Source organism: Harpia harpyja, chromosome 2 (genome assembly GCF_026419915.1).
Source record: "Harpia harpyja isolate bHarHar1 chromosome 2, bHarHar1 primary haplotype, whole genome shotgun sequence".
In the NCBI taxonomy this organism is placed as follows: Eukaryota; Metazoa; Chordata; class Aves; order Accipitriformes; family Accipitridae; genus Harpia; species Harpia harpyja.
Window position 1 is genome coordinate 63,694,750 of NC_068941.1, and position 18,992 is coordinate 63,713,741.

Here is an 18,992-nt window from a genome sequence, read left to right on the forward strand (position 1 = left end):
GCAAAAGGGTCAGTATAAAGGCCACCAGAACAGGTTATTTTGACTTAGTTATTTTTCTTTTGGTTTATCATTTTACACATGCTATGTCAGGATTGTATGTTGTGCTGGCCCCAGTCAGGGCTAATTCTGGGCTAATTTATCTGGGCTAATTCTGTTTTCAGAAGGTGGCATGTTTCACTGAGAATTCGTTATCAGTGCAGAAACGGTGAATTTCTATCATCGCACATCCAGTATGTTGCTGTCATCTCTCCTTTCTATTTCTGAATTTTTCTGGAATGCAAATAATATAAAGGAAGCAAGACTGTAAACATTTACTGACATAAGAGCTCTTTTGAACTGTAATAACTGTCATATGTAAAAGCCTGTAGTTTAAGTGGTGTTAATTACTTCTCGAGAGCAGTTGGCTCTGCAGTAATCACTACATGAGATCTACTTTTAGTTACTGCTCTTCATGGTAGTTCGAATATGTTCCCCTTTCCTTATTCATACAGATATTTAAGCCTGACAGATGTATTTGCCTATAAAGAAATTTTTATCTATTAGATGGCTCTGTACAATTTAGTTTAAAAGTAGTAACATCTTCCTTTTAGATAAATGTTAATATAAAATTGAAGGTGACAAATGTGCAAGGATAATAATATTCAGTCCCATAATCCCTGCATCTCTGTTGTCATATGAGGTTATTGTGTATCTCAGGGTAGGAAACTCTGTGTACCTTCGTACTTATGAGAACAAATTTATTGTGGATTTTCCTTCTGGGAATATATATATCCCTTGGAGGAAGCTTGGATATATTGGTTTGAGGGTTCTTATATCAGATGTGGCTTTTTAATCTGTCCCAATATAATTGTTGTGGTTAATTTTATCAAAGTCTTTCAATAATGTTAATTCCACTATTTCCAATGCAAACTAATATACTGACTGGAAACTAGAGCTCACTTTTACAAGAGTTACAGAGGTTGCAGTTCCATTTTGTAAATCACCAGATAGTACATCAGCTTGTAAGAATGGCTGTATCCAGCAGACCTTAGGCTCATGTAGTTCTTTATGGGTCGCCTCTGGCAGTGGTCAGTAGCAGAAACTTATGGGAGCATTAAAAACAAAAAACAGGGCTAGTGTAAAGTAGTTTTCCCATATTATGTCTTTTTCACTTTCAGCAATTGGTGGTTTTAGGGCTTTCAGACTTGGTATGTCATTCATGTTATCTGCTTTAATTGCTCTTGATAGACTTTTCTAACATGAATTTGTTTAATCATTTTTGGTCTCATTTGTATTTCTGGCATCCACAACATCCTGTGACCATGAGCTCCATAATTAAATTATGTGGTGTATGAAAAAGTACTTCCCTTTGTTATAAAATTGCTCTCCAATAATTTAATTAGGTGCCCATTGCTTTTCTGTTGTAGAAAGCAGTAAATAACAGTGAATGATCATTTCCTTTCCATCCTTGCCTTCTTCCTACCATTCATGATTTTACAGATTTCTGTGACATCCTTCCCTCCTCCCTGTCATTCCTTTTCCAAGCTCAAGAGTCCTACTACACTCAATGTCTCTTCCTGCAGAAGCAGTTTTATCTGTCTTTATGTCTTTTCTAGTTCTGCTACATCCATTTTTATAATAGGGTATGTGGAAGGGCACGCACTAGTCCTGTGATAGTTCAACTCTACATTGAAACAGTAGGCATGAAGATTTTTGTCTTGATCTTAGTTCCCAACATACAACTTTTCAACTGCCAGTGTGTACCAAGCTGCTCTTTTCAAAGAACTCGGTGACCTTGATCCTTCCAGAGTGGCAAAAGGTAATTAATTGCTTGCCATTGTATATGAGGATTTTAAGTAGCAGATCAGAACAGTAACAATAAAGGAACTTTAAGAAATCAATAAAAAACAGGAGATTGACATCTGTGTGGTGAAGGAAACTGAGAAGTGAAGGCTGTGCATTAGAAAAACAGCTCTTGACACCTTGTGTGTCCTAATCCTGTAAGACCTATTTGCAGTCGTTTGTTTTTGCACAGCAGCAAAGGTAAATATAAATCTAGAAAGGGTAATCTTCTCATCCTATGTAACTGTAGTTTTCCTGCTTCCCAAGACCACCTGCAGCCTTTTGGCATGTCCACAAATTGTTACATTTTCACCAAAGATTAGATACTATTTTCAGCTGGGTGAAGGACCATGCTGTTGCTTGTGCATCTGGTTTTGCTGTTTGTGACAACTTGTGATGACAATCAGCTGTGTCTTTTCCATAATGCTAATAGATCTCAATGGCTTGTGATACATCATATACTGGAGATCTTTTGTGTATTGTTTTACTGTGCTTTGGCATGTTTACATTCTTACCAAGCAGGTGTTTGTTTTGAGGGAGATTGTAGCTCAGGTTTCACAATAAAGGAAACTTTTGAAGTTGTTATGTTCTGGGAATATGCAGCTTTAAGGAGAGTTTGTCCTCAAGTTTTCAAAGTGAGTAGCTATTTTGCTAATATACTTTGAATTGAAGGTGGTGCTAGTTGCAGGTGAAATTCTGTTGTGGTTCTGCAGAACTGTAAAATTAATCCCTCCCTTTTTCTCTCTCAAATGGTTGTCTGGCATAGGACTCCAGCTGTTGTGTGTTAGGTTTATTTCTGACTACTGTTTGCTAAGTTAGACTTACCAGGATGATCGGTGACACGGTTATTTTTCTGAATTTTCTTCTAATTCTTGTTAGTGGTTATGTCAGAGATACCATTTCTGTCTGCTTAAACGCAGATTTCTGAATCTAGTTTCAGTTATGTGTATAAATCCATCTCTGTGAAAAATACATACAAAATTTTAGTGCTGGACTGCCATGAAGTAGATTTGAGAATGAAAATAATATTTCTAGTGCTAGACAGATGCTTTCAAAGGTGATTAATATCTCTGAGTTTGCTTAATATCAAAAGATATCTGGACAGGATGAGTAAAGATTTAATAGAAAGTTTATATCAATGTAGCGATGTGAAATACTTACATAAGCTTCTGGTCTACAAGAGTCCCCTGTGTGCTATCAGCATACTTCCTTCTCCCACAGTGGGGTGAAATACAACCAGCAACCCTGATGCTTGCGTCTGCTGTCAGAAGCCCCAGTTCATAAAGCCTTCCCATTGTAGATGCTATATGTTACATTTCATATATGGCTCTACACATTGTGCAGAAGACTTAGTTCAACTGAAGCAAGATTACTTTTGAAAAGGTTAAAGTTTTGGTGGTTGGTTTGTTGTTTTTGTGTTTTGTTTTTTTTTAAAGTCTCAAAGCTTGAAGGCTGGGAAGTGGAGCTGAGTTCACATCTTACAAGGCCTCAACACAGCCTTTAGTTGCCTGATGTGCCCAACCTTCTCCCTTAACCTCTTTCTTTGCAGGCAAACTGTAGGCCCTGAGGGCCAATGCACTGCTTCCTATGCTTGTGCACTATTTCATGCTTATGCGCTTCTAATGATAAAACAGTGGAATTTCACCATAATAACTTCTCCCTTCCCTTCAGTACTGTAGCGACACGAAATTAATTTGGAGGTAGGAAAACATTAGGTCTTTGGCTTCTATGTTGGAAAAAAAAGGAGCCTTCAGTTTGTTCTCTAATGCACATTTGACTACAGCTTTAAAGTGGCAAACTAATCCATTATATAGATTGTTAAAAGTAACATTCTGGCTTTTACTTATAGTACTAAACTGACTAAATTGGGTAGGATGGGATAGGAATTACTTTTTTGGCACATCAGGGAAAGCAGCCCTTCATGCGCGACAGAAGGGGACTCTTGCATGTGGACAAACTGGAGGACAGTGGCTGGTCTCTCTCTGTGTACCTTGATCTTGTGATTGGTGTTTGGGTGCAGGGAGCCCGCACAGATCCCAGGGAGTACACAGAGTCTGGGCATGACTCCGGGCAAGTTATTTAATGCATCTCAGACCTTCCCTCCTACCTTTACGCGGCTTTGTTTAAAACAGGGCTTGCGCTCTCCTGCCTCATAAGGCTGGTGTGAAGATGAAGTTGTCATTTTCATGGCGTCATAGAGCATCTGCCGCACTGTGTGTGGTGGTGCCATGCATCCGCATGGACCGAGGGATGAGCAGAGCTTATGTCTGAGATGGGAAATGGCTGTTCTTGCAGGTCTTGCTTTTTCTTGAAGCACAACATTTAATTTCAGAGAGTAACTCCGTTGTAATTCAATTTTATGTTCTGTTTTCACTGAATCATTAAATTCAGAAAAAGGTTTTTGTAATGCATTTGCACAGTGCTGTAAATGAAGCTGTCAAAGAAAAGTAGCTTTAGTCAAGCTACCATTTGAATGGTATGTCTGTGCCACTGGCCAACTTCACTGGCTTTTAATTAGCCAATCATATGCACAAAACCCACTAATGAGCATTTCTAGAAATTTCAGACTATTCTCCAGAGAAATACAGTCCTTCCTTTCTCTACATTGTTCTCTCCTGAAGTCAGTAGGCTTCATCGTATTTTAGATGAAGAAAATATCATTTGCCTAGTACCTGACTTATTATGCAAATTTATTTTTTCTGCAGTTCCTGTTCTAAAGGGAGAAAAAAATAGCAACTGCTAGTCAGATTCCTTCTTCCATGCTCTACCTTATTACTTACGTCATTCAGATTAAAGAGGCATTCACTAATGTCACCAAATTTAAACTGTTGAGGCTTTTTCTATTCCTCAGTTGAAACAAATCTGATAAAAAGTGTGCAGTTGAAGCCTGTTGCCATTCTTTAGTACCAGGACTTGATGGCAAGTGTATCATAGTTAAGTAAGGGAATAAGATCTGGTCCATCTGTCTTTCATGGCATGTGTCAAGTTAAGTAGTACCATCTACTAGCAGGAGGTCTAAGGGAGATGGGACCCACTTGTGTCTACAGCCAGTCCCAGCAAACCAGAGAGTTACAGGTTGGGAGGTACTGAACTCTGTAATGTTTGATGCTTGTAAAACATGGTTTTACTTGGAAATGAAGCAGTATGGTGCAGCAGTTCCTGTGGGGAGAGTTGAGGCTGTTGAGTTGACCGTACTGCTGTATGCCATACATTGGTGCAGCATCTCCTCCCACTCTGCAGGCATCTTGCATCTTGAAGTCAGAAGGACATCTGTGTCTAACTGCTTTTTGTGTCAGTCTTTATAGAGTGAATCTTTATGTTTTGTGTGATTATTCCAGATAATATTTGTTCATTGCCCGAAATGAAATTGTTAATGGTCTCTTCTGTGGATGGTTTGATGTTAACATATTGATTCACTTCGAGGGGACAGGAGAACCAGGCTCTTTATTTTAGTAGAGAAATACATAAATTCAGAGCTGCTACCAAAGTGATTTTTCCCTGTTTTTCTGCCAAATGGTTGGCTGCTGTTGCTGAGACACATAAATTTTGTGGGGCTAAGTAAGGTTGGACTCAGCACATGTGCACACTGCTTTTCCTGGGTGTGCTGTGCAGTGTGTCTGCCGGTGCAACAGTGCATGTACAGGCTTTGCTGTGTGAGTCCAGCAGTCCCTTGGCTGAGATGGCTATTTAATTTTTCTTCTTCAGACCAGACAAAACTCCTCTTTTAAAACAATACAAAGTAGTTAAATAGGGTATGAACCCAGAACGCAAGATCATATGCTGCAATCTTGCTCTCTGTGGGGAAAGGCATGGGAAGAAGAGATGCTATGCAAAAAAAAAAAAAAAAAACAGAAAAGCAGATGCAGATTGCTGCCAGACTGTTTTAGCCCTTAAAGTTAAGTCACAAGATCACATGTAGTGATTTGCTAATGAGGAAGAAATTACTCCTCTGGATTAATAATTTTGCTGCTCAGAGTCCTCCATGGTGAGGAGGTCCTTTGGGGCACAATCCCACAATGCGCGGTTACAGTGGATTTAGACCCAGGTTAGAGGTACACTCTGCTGTGGGTTGGACTATTACTCTTTTTAAGTAAAAGCTTTTGCCATCTAGTGGAAAGAATAGAGAACTAGCATTTCAAATAAGCAAGAAACCCACTAACACTGGTCATGTGCAAAATATATTTATAAGCAGGGGTAACTCACTTGCTAGAACAGTAGCAAATCATTCTGACTCTGTGGAAGTTAGTTGGTAGAAATCTTCCAAGGTAATGGTGCATTTTGTTCACATAGTATTTGAGGCTGTGTCTCATTTAAGCACAAAGTTGGCAAAAAGGGCATTCATTTTTATGCTGCTTTTGCTTGTTTGGGACTCCTTTTCATTCCACCCTGGAGGGTACCTGCCTATTCCTCCATGGATCTTGGGCTTGGCCAGTATGCTTTGAATGCCTCTGTGGCAGCTCACTCCCCCACCAGTGGGATGGGGAAGAGAATCGGAAGGGCAAAAGTGAGAAAAACTCATGAGTCAAGATAAAGGCCGCTTAGTAAGCGAAGAAAAAAAATAAAATATAAAAAGCAAATGATGTGAACACAATCACTGACCACCTCCTACCAGCAGACTGATGCCCAGCCAGTCTCTGGCTGGGGGCAGATTGAGAAACAGAGACGGTCTTGGCCCTATGCAAGCACTGCCCAGCAATAGCTAAACCACTGGTGTTTTCAACACTTGTTTTGGTCACAAATATAAAACACAGCACCTTACAGGCTGCTATGAAGAAAATTTAATTTTGTCCCAACCAGTCCCAGTACAGCCTTTTAATTGCCCAACTCTCCTAATGTTCACCAGCCCACTGATCAAGAGATGGAGATCTCGTCACTCAGTAAAGTTTGTGCAAGAGCTGTAGGATGTGCCTCGAATACAGCACTTTCAGGTAGGGATTCATCAGCCTTTGCTTCAGCTGAGGTGGTCCTTCCTCTATGTCCACCATTTCATGCTGCCACCACTCCTCCACCTGACCAAGCAGCCACCCTCCTCCAGCTGGGATGGGTCTTCCCAGAGCCTGGCTTCTTCCTGGTCCACAGCTTCTGCCATGACAGCCCCCTTGAGACAGCAGTTTAGGTCACCTCCAAGTCTTCCTTCCTTCCTTTGCTGGACTCTGCTTGTTTCATGGCTGGATGTTTTCGGTTGGTGAACAGGCTAGTCCTCTTGTTCTTACCTATTTTTGGCCCATGTTCCAGGAGGGAACACGTGGACCTTTCCTCACGGTCCTCCTGCCGTACTTTTCCCTGCTGCTGCTGCTTCTAGTATCAACTCCTGCTGCTTTTAGTATCAACTCCTGTAAACGTAAGCTGTGCTGCTGGTTTCTCAGGGCTTTACCTCTGGACCCTATGTTGTCCCTGAGCAGACACCTTGCAGAGCCCCCAAATTCTCCCACTTAAGGAGGACAGGTAGTACCATCCTGAGTACTTGTCCAGGACTGTCATCAACAGTTCTTCTGAACTTCTCTCCTGAAGTCACTTGCCCTTGGTTTTCTTTGGTTATTGTACTAGTACTTCAGTCCTTATGTCAACACCTTGGGGTTTGGTGGTTGAAAGGGAAAAGAAGCCAGGACATCAAAACAAGTGGGTTTAGTGGTGTGGTTTTTTTTCATGAATGTTGACAAATTTGCTTTCCTCTCTCTTCCTTAAGATTAGTCATCTCTGCTTGAACGCCTTGTATTCCTGTAGTACCTCATGATTTATACAGCAGAATGAAGATCATATCACATGAAAAAAATAGTACAGGCCATTCATCCCAAGATTCCTTAGGATTTTTAAGCAGTCTTTTCTGATTATGGTTTATGTTGCAGTTGATCGAAACAGCAGTTCGTTTTGGCACAGGTTGTGTCTGGTTATGTGTATGCCTGTATATCCCACATTTCAGCATGTTTTCCTGGAACCTGTTTGAGAATCTTCCTCTCTCCAAACACATGCAGCTGGTTCAGCGATTTGGCAAGGAGGACGACAGGGTTGTCATGACAACCAGTTGCGTGCTGTGAGAAAAGATGATGCCAAATGACCAGCTTCTGGCTGCTTATCACTCCTCATTGAGTAATGTTCCCCAAATTAGACAGGCTTGTCTGATTTATAATTACTTGTCCTAGTGGCTTGCATTTTTGCTGCATTTGTTTCTGAGATAGCATTCATGCTTCTTGCAATGATGCTTAGGTGAGACTACCTGCTGACCATCATTGTTGTGAATTATGAGAGTAGGTGGTACCGTTGATTATGCTGTAGTGCATGCGAAGTGAGGAGAAAATTTGTCTTTGGGTTGGGGTTTTTTTTTGGTTTTTTGTTTTTTGGGGTTTTTTTTGTTTTTTTTGTTAAACCCAAGTGTCCTGGTTTTGGCTGGAATAAAGGTAATTTTTTGTCTTGGTAGCTGGTATAGTGGTGTGTTTTGGATTTAGGATGAGAATAATGTTGGTAACACACTGATGTTTTAGTTGTTGCTAAGCAGTCGTTACACTAAGTCAAGGACTTTCCAGCTTCTCATACTGCCCTGCCAGCAGAGGCTGGGAGCGCACAAGAAACTGGGATGGGACACAGCCAGGACAGCTGACCCAAATGAGCCGAAGGGATATTCCATACCATATTACGTCATGCCCAGTATATAAACTGGGGGGATTTGGCTGGGGGACACTGCGGCTCAGGGATTGGCTGGGTATCAGTCAGCAGGTGGTGAGCAATTGTGTTGTGCATCACTTGTTTTGTGTATTCTAATTTTATTATTATTTTTTTCCCTTCCTTTTTTGTCTTATTAAACTGTCTTTATCTCAACCCATGAGTTTTACTTTTTTTTTTTTTTTTTTTTTTCCTGATTCTCTCCCCTATCCCACTGGGGGGACAGGGAGTGAGCGAACAGCTGCGTGGTGCTTAATTGCTGGCTGGGGTTAAACCATGACACTAAGCAACTTAAACTTGCACATTGAGCCCACTACAGGAAAGAAGTGGGATAAAAATATTCAAGGCCTGTGTTCTTACTATTGTGCTGTTTAATGGAGAGTTCTCCTTTAATTTTATTTGCCTTCACTCATTAATACAACATGTCCTCCCCTCCCTTCCAATGCCTGTCTTGATCTTCAGTGTGCGTATGGGGTGGTGGAGGAATATGCTCCCTTTAGGATGAAATCCTGGATCTGCTGAAGTCATTGGCATCTTCTCAGGAAGACTGAGTTTCTGTGGCTTTCTTTTCCTTTGGTGTTGCTTTTATTTAGGCCCAGAAGGCAGAAAGAAAACATTTTTATTTCAAGATTTTGGAAGTTCAGAAGAGGAAAAAATGCTTTCCCCCATCCCTTTCCTTTTTAATAAAAACCTTTTTATCCTCCTGTCTTCCCAGTTCCTTTCTTGTGCTTCCCCTTGTGTGCCCAGAAGGATGGCATCTGTAACATGCAAGTGATACTGTGGGCCAGCTCTTTCATTATGCTGCATCCCAGCAATGAAGCAAGCCATCAGATTTGAAGCTAGTGGTTTCCCATTGCTGCCCAAACACTAGGACATGTTGTTGGATCCTGTCGCCATCCCATTCTTTGCAATTTTTGACATAGAAAACTTTGGTGCAGATCTCTTATTTACAAACAAGGTGCTTTTCAGTTTGAATTCCTTCATTTACATTGTGCACCGACTGCTAGAATGTGAGCAGTCGGAGGGCCAGAGATTGAGAAGTGGATTTATAGATATAGTATTGGCCAGATTATTTTTCTAGATTTGGAAAACTCTGGGTGTGTTCCTGTTTGGACCATCATGCTTCCAGCCTGGACACTGAATACTCCTTTTCAGTTAACTTCTCACTGTGGAAATACACTTTTGAGATGGTGGTAGATTAAATCCTGTGTTTGGATGGTATTGCTTTTCTTTGGAGGATCTTTACAGAAGAAATATTGTTACAAAACAGTCCTAAGAATTGAGATAACTAAGCTAGGAGTACCAAAAAAGTGAGATCTTTCATCTATCTCTGTACAGAATGAGTATTTTATTTCTTAACCTATTTAGGTAATGTAGATCAAGTGCTTTCAAGCATTGTTGAGCCTTGCAGGCAAGTGATCTCACTTGGTCATTCTGCTACCATGCAGTGAAAGTAGCCTTCCTTAGCTGGAAAGACTGACTGAAAATCAGGCACTTCCATTAACTTCAGCAGAGCTGCATTTGCATTGGCCGGAGGCTGTGCATTTACATCTGCTGCTGCTTCCAAGTAGGCAAAATGAGGCCTGTATATGTCCCTTTACCAATGTAATGATATCTCTCATATTTCCCTGAATGTATTTTCTGTCTTACTATGACTCTACCTTGTTGCTTTCTCCCAATTTTCAAAAAAAGTGCTTCTAACCTGTGAAATAACACAGTTAAAATTGTCCTGTGACATCAGTGCTATTATTATACACCTCCCAGGTACAAAATTTCCAGCACTCTGATGGCTCTGTATGGCACTTACCATCTCTGTTTTGAAGTCACATATGCTGCCAACCTTGAGCCCTTCGGGACTGCGGTTCCTCTTAATCAAGAGTACTCTTCTTGGCCATAATTTAGTGCCCTAGCCATGCTGGTTGGTGGGGTTTGTTTTGACCTGAAGAACTGTGCATCCAAAATACACGTCTGTTTTTCCAAGTATAGGACTGTCGTGGTTTAACCCCAGCCAGCAACTAAGCACCATGCAGCTGCTCACTCACCTCCCACCCCCCCCCCAGTGGGATGGGGGAGAGAATCAGGAAAAAATAGTAAAACTCATGGGTTGAGATAAGAACAGTTTAATAGAACAGAAAAGAAGAAACTAATAATGATAATAATAACAATAATAAAATGACAGTAATAATAATAAAAGAATTGCAATATATAAGTGATGCACAATGCAGTTGCTCACCAACTGCTGACCGATGCGCAGTTAGTTCCTGAGCGGCAGTTCCTCCCAGCCCCACTCCCCCCATGGTGGCCTGTACGGGCCAGTTCCAATACAAAATTTATTGCATTATACCTGTTGCCTTGCTGAAGAGTATTTTGTTCAGGAAGTAGGTCTGCTTGGCCTTTTGTGAACCAGGTTTGAGGCTCTGGTTCCCTCACACAGAGGGGACCTAAGCAGTGAGACGCTGACCTTTTGGTCTCCATCCCCAGCACCTTGCTTAACATCACCACCAAGTTCTCTCTGAAGTGGAGATAACACCTAGTTGCTGCTTTTATCCATTTTTGTTAGTTTATCTAAACGAAAGCAGAAAGCTTGTTTATTGCAGTCTATTTTAAATCATATTTTTCGCTCCCATACAGTTTCATTGCTGGTGCATTTTTCCTTGCGGTATCAATTATCAGCTTTTCTTTCTATCACATAATGTGATCTTCTTCCAGTCTGAAGTAATGTGTAAATACGTGAGTCATCCACTACCTTACCTTCAGAAAGGGAAGGAGCTAGATTATGTTTCTTCCAGATAAGAGTGTTAAGACTTGTTATTGAAATGATGTGGTATATTTCTAGTCTTTATCAGGAAGAGATCCTGATTAATTTAGCACAAGTATAATGTCATACAGCCAGGTTTTAGTACTAGACTGGTGATAAACCAACTTATGACAATGGCGGGTGGAGTATTCAGTTTGCTTTATGCTGATAAATACAGATTTTGCTAAGGATGGTGGAGAAACCAGTTTTCTAGGTAACAGAATTTGGTCCATAGGAAATCAAGCATCTTACCAATATTCTTCCATTCTGCCTTTGTTATAACACCAAATCAGCCCTGATTAAACACTTAAGTGTTTTTCTTTAAAAAAAAAAAGAGTAATTATTGTCTCAAAAATTTTAACACGACTTGCTGTTAAATTAGAATATATTGTGCTGTACCTTTGCATTCCTGCTCTTCCAGAAAGTGCCTCCAGAGCTCCTGCCATTCTCTTTCCTTCTGTATTTGTTTCTAAATGACTGCCTTTGGTCTTCAGTGAAAGGGATTTCTAGCTGTGCCTGCAGAAGAAAGCCTGAACTAGTTAAAAGCTGCTTCAGCTTCATGGTATTTAGTCTCTCTAATTATGAAATATCTACAAATTACATCAGCAGAGAATGGTGCCAGCAGAGTTGGGAACAGCAGCTGGAATGCTGCGCTGCATTTAGATGCAGAGCGTACTATTTGCATCTGTTGTGATGCCACGATACAGCCTGTGCTTGGTGAGTGTTGACCTTGCCTTACACAGGATGTCTGTTATGGGGGAACAGTTTGTGGCATTGCAAAATGATGGAAAAATAAATGGTCTCCATTTACTGCACAAGTTTGTTCTGAAAGATCCTGCCGAATGCTGTAGTTTTAACTTCTATTTAATTGAGCAAGGGCTGAAGAATAATTCATAATGGCAACAATTTGGTTACTGTCCTTTCCCCTGAAACAGCAATAAAATAAGTGATAAAAGTACTAGTTTTGTCAAAGAGTGTGGTCACCAATCACACATGCTGTTCAGTGAATTATTTATATTGTTTATTACCATCTTTCTTCAGTAACACTGTTTCCTAGGTCAGCCTCAGATAGTAAAATAGTTTTAACTTGAAATAAAAATGTGATTACTAAAATTTCTAATTATGTTAGCAAACTTAGTATCTGAACTATCACTACAGCATGGAATTTATCACTGCTCTGTATCAGGTAATTGGCAGAAGCTGACATTCGGAGAAGGGAGTTACAAACAGCAGTATAGTACATTACGTGGGCTTTATCCTATCTTCTTTATAATACAAAATGTGTTCACAAAGCTCTTCTAGCTAGAATTAAAAGTTAAATATGTCTGTGTTTATGGTTTTGTGGAGGTACATCTCTGTTGCTAGTTGTTTCAAAAGAGTGAATTAATAGTTTCATTTTGTGTAACAGACTTCATTTTTCCAGCATTTTTGAAGTTTTAACTGCTCTCCTCAGTTATAATGATACTGGGATGAAGGCTGTGTTTGTTTTTTTCTATTACAGGCTCTGTGTTTCAGTCATTTAGACAAAAATTAAGACACAAGCGTTTACTTCTGAGTGAAACTTGACCAGACAATTTCAGCAAGTGGGAATCTCTTCAGGCTGTTTTACTCCTTTGTCCATTTATTAAAAATTGAAACATCTATTTATACCTTTTTAAAAAAAGAATCTTTGGTACTTTTCTAAAGCCTTACTGGCTTTTTGTGAGTTTGCTCTTTATTTTGATTTTTAAAGAGAAATGACTAACATAAATTCCCCATTTGGTTTTGAAAGGGAATGGAAAGGCACTGCAGGCGCGCTGCCTTCCCCTTAGGTTCTCGCTTCTGATTACTTCATTTTTTTCATCATTTTCCTATTCTTCTAAAAATGTTCCTATCATCGCTGTGTGGCTGAGTCTGAAAAGATGAAATGGAGGCCACGTGGTGGGGTGCAGCAAGCGGATTCCTCCCTCTGAGTTCCGCAGAGACCAGTGCCAAAGGTTTTTGGGGAGCAGCTCTGTGCCCTGTAGTGTTGGACCCCGTAAGAAGGGACTATGGCGCCAACTCTAAGCAAGCTTTAGGTAGAGGGGAAAGATCTGGTTTCCCAAGGGACTTGTCAGGTCCTAGTGCAGGAAGGTGGTGTAGGCAGGAAAGGCCAGTGAAGTCCACTCTGTTTTTCAGTTTTCATCAGATGAGGTTAGCTTCTTGTCTTAAATCACATCTTTCATGTTTTTATGTAATCTTCTATTTTAGTCCTCAAAATATTCTACCACGTCTCTTCTACTGTCATGGTTTTTTGCCAGAATTGGCCCATGCTTCTTCCGTAATAACATCCCCATGAATAGTCCCTTTGGGGATCTTCCCCCCGTATGGACAAGGCTTTAATCATCTGTCTTTGGTGAGACAAAATTCCAACTGAAAAATATCAGTCCTGTCTTTGCAACCTGTCCTTTCATGTGAATCTGCCTGCAGAAGACCAGCTGTGAACTTCTAGCTATGTTGACCTTTAAGCTGGCAGTGCTGCATTTCAGAAGGTGGGTGGTGACAGCTCACACTTATCTTAGGCAGATTTCCAGGTAGCGGCTTGCTAGTGAGGACTCACTGGCATGTCCATGCCAAGATGGGGAGACCTGGGATGAGAGCTGGCCTGCCTCGCTAGTGACAGCTCTCACACACCCCATGTTCGGAGAGGGACAGAAAGGGAGGTGAAGGATCAGCTGCAAGCTGACTGCCCAGTCTCCTGTGATGAAGGCTGACTTTGGACTTCATCTCCAGAGTGTATGTAGACAGTAGAGCCACCCTGTTCTGTAAGGTCTTTCTCCAGAAAAAGAGACAGCTTTCAAAGGTCTGCAGTGCTGTGTGAATCTGCATGACACCTGGGTAAAGATACACCTCATTCCTGTGCAGAGTTTTGAATCGGTTACATCTTAAAATAGTCTTTCTACTGATAAGAATTTGACTCTGTCTTGCTGTAGAAAGACAAGTTTTGCAGATAATATGAATCCAAGTTTCTTAAAGAAACCCCGTGTCTACTTTCTCATACAGTTTAGCTACAGTGGCTCTTTTATTCTAGTTCAGTATTGTTTTTCTTACTCCTCTTGCTTTATGCATAAATGTCTTACAGTATAGCCTTTCAGGAGATCATGGTTTACTGTAATATACATGGTAGGTAAACCAGCCCCAATACAAAAGGATACATTCTTTTTGTGAATCATGCTCTAAATTTCTGTAGTAAGCCATGCTTTCTGTATTATCACAGCAATAATACTTTCAAACCCAGAAGCTTTATGTTGTCTGGGTTCATTGACCTTTCATCAACATATCAGTAAAGAAGAGCATGGAAGAGGCCAGAAGATGCCAGGTAGAACTTTACCTCCTGGGGATGACTGGGAGAGAATCGGAGAAAAGTTCCTGATCACCATAAATCATCTGCCACTGAGGAAGCATGACGGACTTAGTCATCCACAGACTGGAAGGAACCATTTCCATGTAATGTTTTTACCTCTAAAACCTTGCAGACATAAGAGGAGTTCTCAGTTTCAGGTGAAGAAGTTCGATGTGTTCAGTTCTATTTCCTCTTGGGTTTGTTTCATGCAAGTTGTTTGATGCCACGTCAATAGAATTGGATTAATGTACAGATACCTGCTGCTTTTCTCCCCCGTCTTGTGGCGGTCACTTTTCTCTTCTACAAGAAAATTGGGATTAAAAAGGCCTGAATGTAACAGCATGTATGTATCGGTGCGGTGCCTCCATCTCCTTCTGGGCACCAAACACTGCCCTGATAAGGGACCATTCTTACACTGGCCCGTGCAACAAAAATTAGATGCTTTGACTCAATGTCATGCCATTGAACTGGGTCTTTCAAATTCATAGGAAAATTACTACCTGTAATTCCATATTCAAATAAAGAAAAGCCATTGGTGTCCTGTAGTAGGTCTCTGATGCTGCAAGCGTGTTCATCTGTCCTGTCAGATTTTGTATGTTGACTCTTACTTTTTTATCTTTCTTGTGCTGGTATCTCTTGGGATGGTTCATTACCTTTGGCTTGTACATCAAGTGCTTTCATCTGTTAGAACAGCCAGCAAACTAGGGAGGTTTCCCAGTTCATGCCAGTAGGAAATCACAGCCTGTGAAAAGGTTATCCCTGCCTCAGGGTCAAACAGACAGGGAGATGCAGATCCTGAGGTGTGTTTGTAAATGGACTGGGACACACACATATTTCATTTTTTGTTCCAGTAGGTTTGCATAGCTAACATGAGGAATGGTATTTCAGTACGTACACATGCAATCTGACACTATCCATGTTTATCAGACCGGGCTGAGGTCGGTACCTCTGCACAAGGAGTACCCGGACACCAGCAGTGTGCATCTCATGCACGGATGTAAATCAGAGTAGTTTTGTGTGGAAAATGCTCCTCTTTGAAAGTCCTGAGCTGTATTAATTGAAAAACAATCTGAAATTTAATTCCTATTTTATCTCCGAGCATATGTGAACATATTTTGATGTATCTATTTTTGCTAATGGATAAGTTTTCAGAGTAAATTAATATTAACTCAGCTAGGTGATATTTTCTTCTCTCAGAGTGCTCCCAGCTGTTTTACGTGATTTCCTTCCAAGTATTCACTCACATACAAGAGAATTTCTTCTCTTCTAAATAAATGTTGCAGAAATGTTGTTGTTTTAAGTCTCTGGGTTAACAATTTTCTTTCTGCTGTGAGTTTTGTCTGCTTTTACTTCAAAGTCCTTTCTGTTTAGGTCTTCCTAGTACTGCATGTCATTAACAATGCAACAATATATAACAGTATGTTGGTTCCTCTGCATCTCTGGGTCTTCTGCATCTTTGGTTGATTGGTTTGAAACGAGTAATTTAATGCAGCCATAGCATAACAACTTTGCTAACTGTATATTTGAATACATGTGTACACATACATATGTATGTATAGCAAGGACAGAAGCGGTGCCTATCTTAAAGTGAAGAGAATAACATTTCATGTCCTGGTAATGTTGAAGTATGGCTGTTTAACATTGTAAACTGTATGAACATGAACTGATCTGAAGCTTTGCCTCTCTGCATAATAAAGGCTTATTATTTTCCTATTCTGGCATGCACTGAAAGGCCCAATATGTAAGTTTTGTGAACACCAACATTATTGTGATATTTGGAGTTTTATGAACCAGTTATATAGACTTACCTATGTGTATCTGGACTTGCAGATGTTGCCATGTATACTTCAGTGCGATGTTTAGATTTTTGCTCTTTGCATGTCACTTTTTGCATCATGTGGTCAAATCATTAAAAATGTTTTGCTTTTATTTTCCTTTTATATGGTTGAGAAGAGTGCAGCTGAGTTGTTCAGCTGGAAAACAAAAATGGGCAAGGTTGAAGATGAATGGGCTTTAAAACATGTAAGACCTTGGAGTCAGAAACTACATACTTGAATGCAGAGGCTACAACGGGGACATTTAGAAGCGGGTGTTTATAATATTTGGGAATTTCTGGAACTGATTATATGAATGTTGCTGATTTTCAGGTATTAGGCTATGGGTGAGGCTCATTATTGAATTTAAGTGTAATGATATTGTCTAGTCTTTCTTCTGCAGAATTTGGTCAGATTAGTCCTCAAGTGGTAGATCAGTAACTTAAGAACTCTTAAGTGGCTCAGGGGAAGAAACAGTCTGGTTTGTGTCATGGAGCGTAAGAGTTATTTCAAGTTATCATGCCATTTGTGTGTGTGTGTGTATGTACATAAATGTGGGTAGAAGAAATGAGAGAGATTCAGAAATAAGCAACCATGATAGAACACCTAGTAAGAGGCTTGAGGATAGACTAACAAACTTTTGATTCAAAAAAGAGATTAAGAGCAGCAATATAACAACAGGTTATTCATCTGTTGTCCACTGAAGTGTTTGAGGGGTGTCTCTGAAGGTTGGAAACCAGTTGCTGAACTAGATGAGCTATGGCTCATTGGTATGGTGCTTCCTTTATTCTTTGGGTTTTTTTCTGACTAGCTCAGTTCACTGTGCTGGTGTCAACCTTCATCATGTCTGCTCAAGTGCTGGTGGAAACATCAGTCCAGGATGTTACTTGTTTCTCCCCACAGCTTGATGATCCTTGGAGTAGACCATAGCAGCTGGTTAATAGCATGTACCATAATGACACCACCAAAGCGGTTTAGCTGGGAAGTTTATAAGAGCACTGGCTCCCTTCCCAGCCTCTGGAAAGTATGTATCCAGCAGAATACAACTGCCCCTGCTGGAATACAGCTGGTTTGCACATAGGTGATGCCGCTGCCTTTCTAAAAAGCATTGCATGCTCTCCACTGGTGATATCTCTTACACGCATCTATAATCCCAGGTAAATCTGGGAATGTCTCTAATTATGATATGAATTGCTGGTGCATTCTTAAGTAGGAGGTTTGTCAGTAGAGCCAGGATTTCATCTCTGTGTTGGCACTATGGATGAGTTTTTGATTTTTATTTTCCTGCCCCATTATAAAAGCAATTGAAAACAGTATGTTTGTTTGTGACAATCAGGTTGTGTGTAAAATGGTTGCTCAGTTCTTTTGTTCTCATTGTTTTGAGCAAGCAGTCTTTTAGATGTTGTAAGTAAACCCAATGCAGGTTGGTTGATTGGTGTTTTGATAAACTGACTTTGATTAGCAGAAATATGTGCTCCGCTACCATGCATTGAGAAGGGAAGGTACTGTGATGAAGAGGATAGAGTACACCACAAGTCCAAATATTTCTTTATATGCTGTGATTTAGTGTACTTGAAGCTAAACCTTATTAGAAGAGCTAGTTTATCTGATGGTATTAGACAGCTGTCATATTAGAACAGCTCTTTGTTAAGTAGTGTATTTTTTCCCTCTCTTTATAGGCCAAGTCAAACCAGGCTTTGTCACCTTACTTTGAGCTTCAATAACGCAGTAGGTTTTTCTGGTGTTCATTTACACAGGAACTGTACAACAGCAGTACCAGCTGTGCATCACTTGCATCAGGGGCAGACTATTTATGTCTTAGTAACATCGATTAATTTTCTTTCTTTTTTTTTCTTTTTTTTTTCCTTTTTTCTTTTTTTTTTTCCTGTTCCTAGCAGATATATGGAGTGATCATTCATTTCGGACAGACCCAGATTTACCACCTGGCTGGAAAAAAATCAACGACATTGCTGGGGTCTACTACTGGCACATACCAACAGGAACAACTCAATGGCAGCGTCCCGTGTCCATCCCAACAGATCTCCAGGGCTCACGAAAAGGATCACTTGGTTCCATTACTCCGTCTCCTACTCCAGAAACTGAGGTAACATACTGTGTCTTTTTGTGGGCTGCATACTGTAAAGAAAATGGAAATAACTTTTTGAACTTGCAGGTTTAACTGTTAGCTAAACTGAGCTTTAGAATATGGGGCTTGATAATATCCCAAAGTATAGCTATTTGTTGATAATATGTCGTAAGTATCCATTTTTCTGTGTGCATTTTCTAATAGCTGTGCCTCTTGAAACATACTAAACTTTGGATGCGTAGGATGAAATCAGACATATCTCAGATAAATCAAACAGCCAGTGCCTGATGAATGTGAAACTACTGCAGTTCTGTAGCATGCACTGAAGCGTTGCTGCATTATATGGATACAGGATACATAAGATTTTTGTACACTATAGCAGTCTTTTGGCTGGACTCTTTGTTTGCATCTTCTTTCTTTTTCGCTCACTTGGTAGGAGTATCACACAAAGATGTG

At 40.3% G+C, this 18,992-nt stretch overlaps 1 protein-coding gene across 8 annotated transcripts in view; it reads left to right on the forward strand.

Annotated features, from left to right (window-relative positions):
- Window positions 1-18,992, forward strand: part of APBB2 (amyloid beta precursor protein binding family B member 2) — a 201,518-nt gene that overhangs the window by 111,000 nt on the left and 71,526 nt on the right. For 5 of the 8 annotated variants that reach the window (XM_052780182.1, XM_052780184.1, XM_052780188.1 and 2 more), the window contains one exon: window positions 18,346-18,554. In XM_052780182.1, coding sequence (XP_052636142.1) covers window positions 18,346-18,554 — 209 coding nt within the window. The remainder of the gene's footprint in view (window positions 1-18,345; window positions 18,555-18,992) is intronic. The other 3 variants (XM_052780185.1, XM_052780189.1, XM_052780183.1) reach the window with 1 other exon arrangement.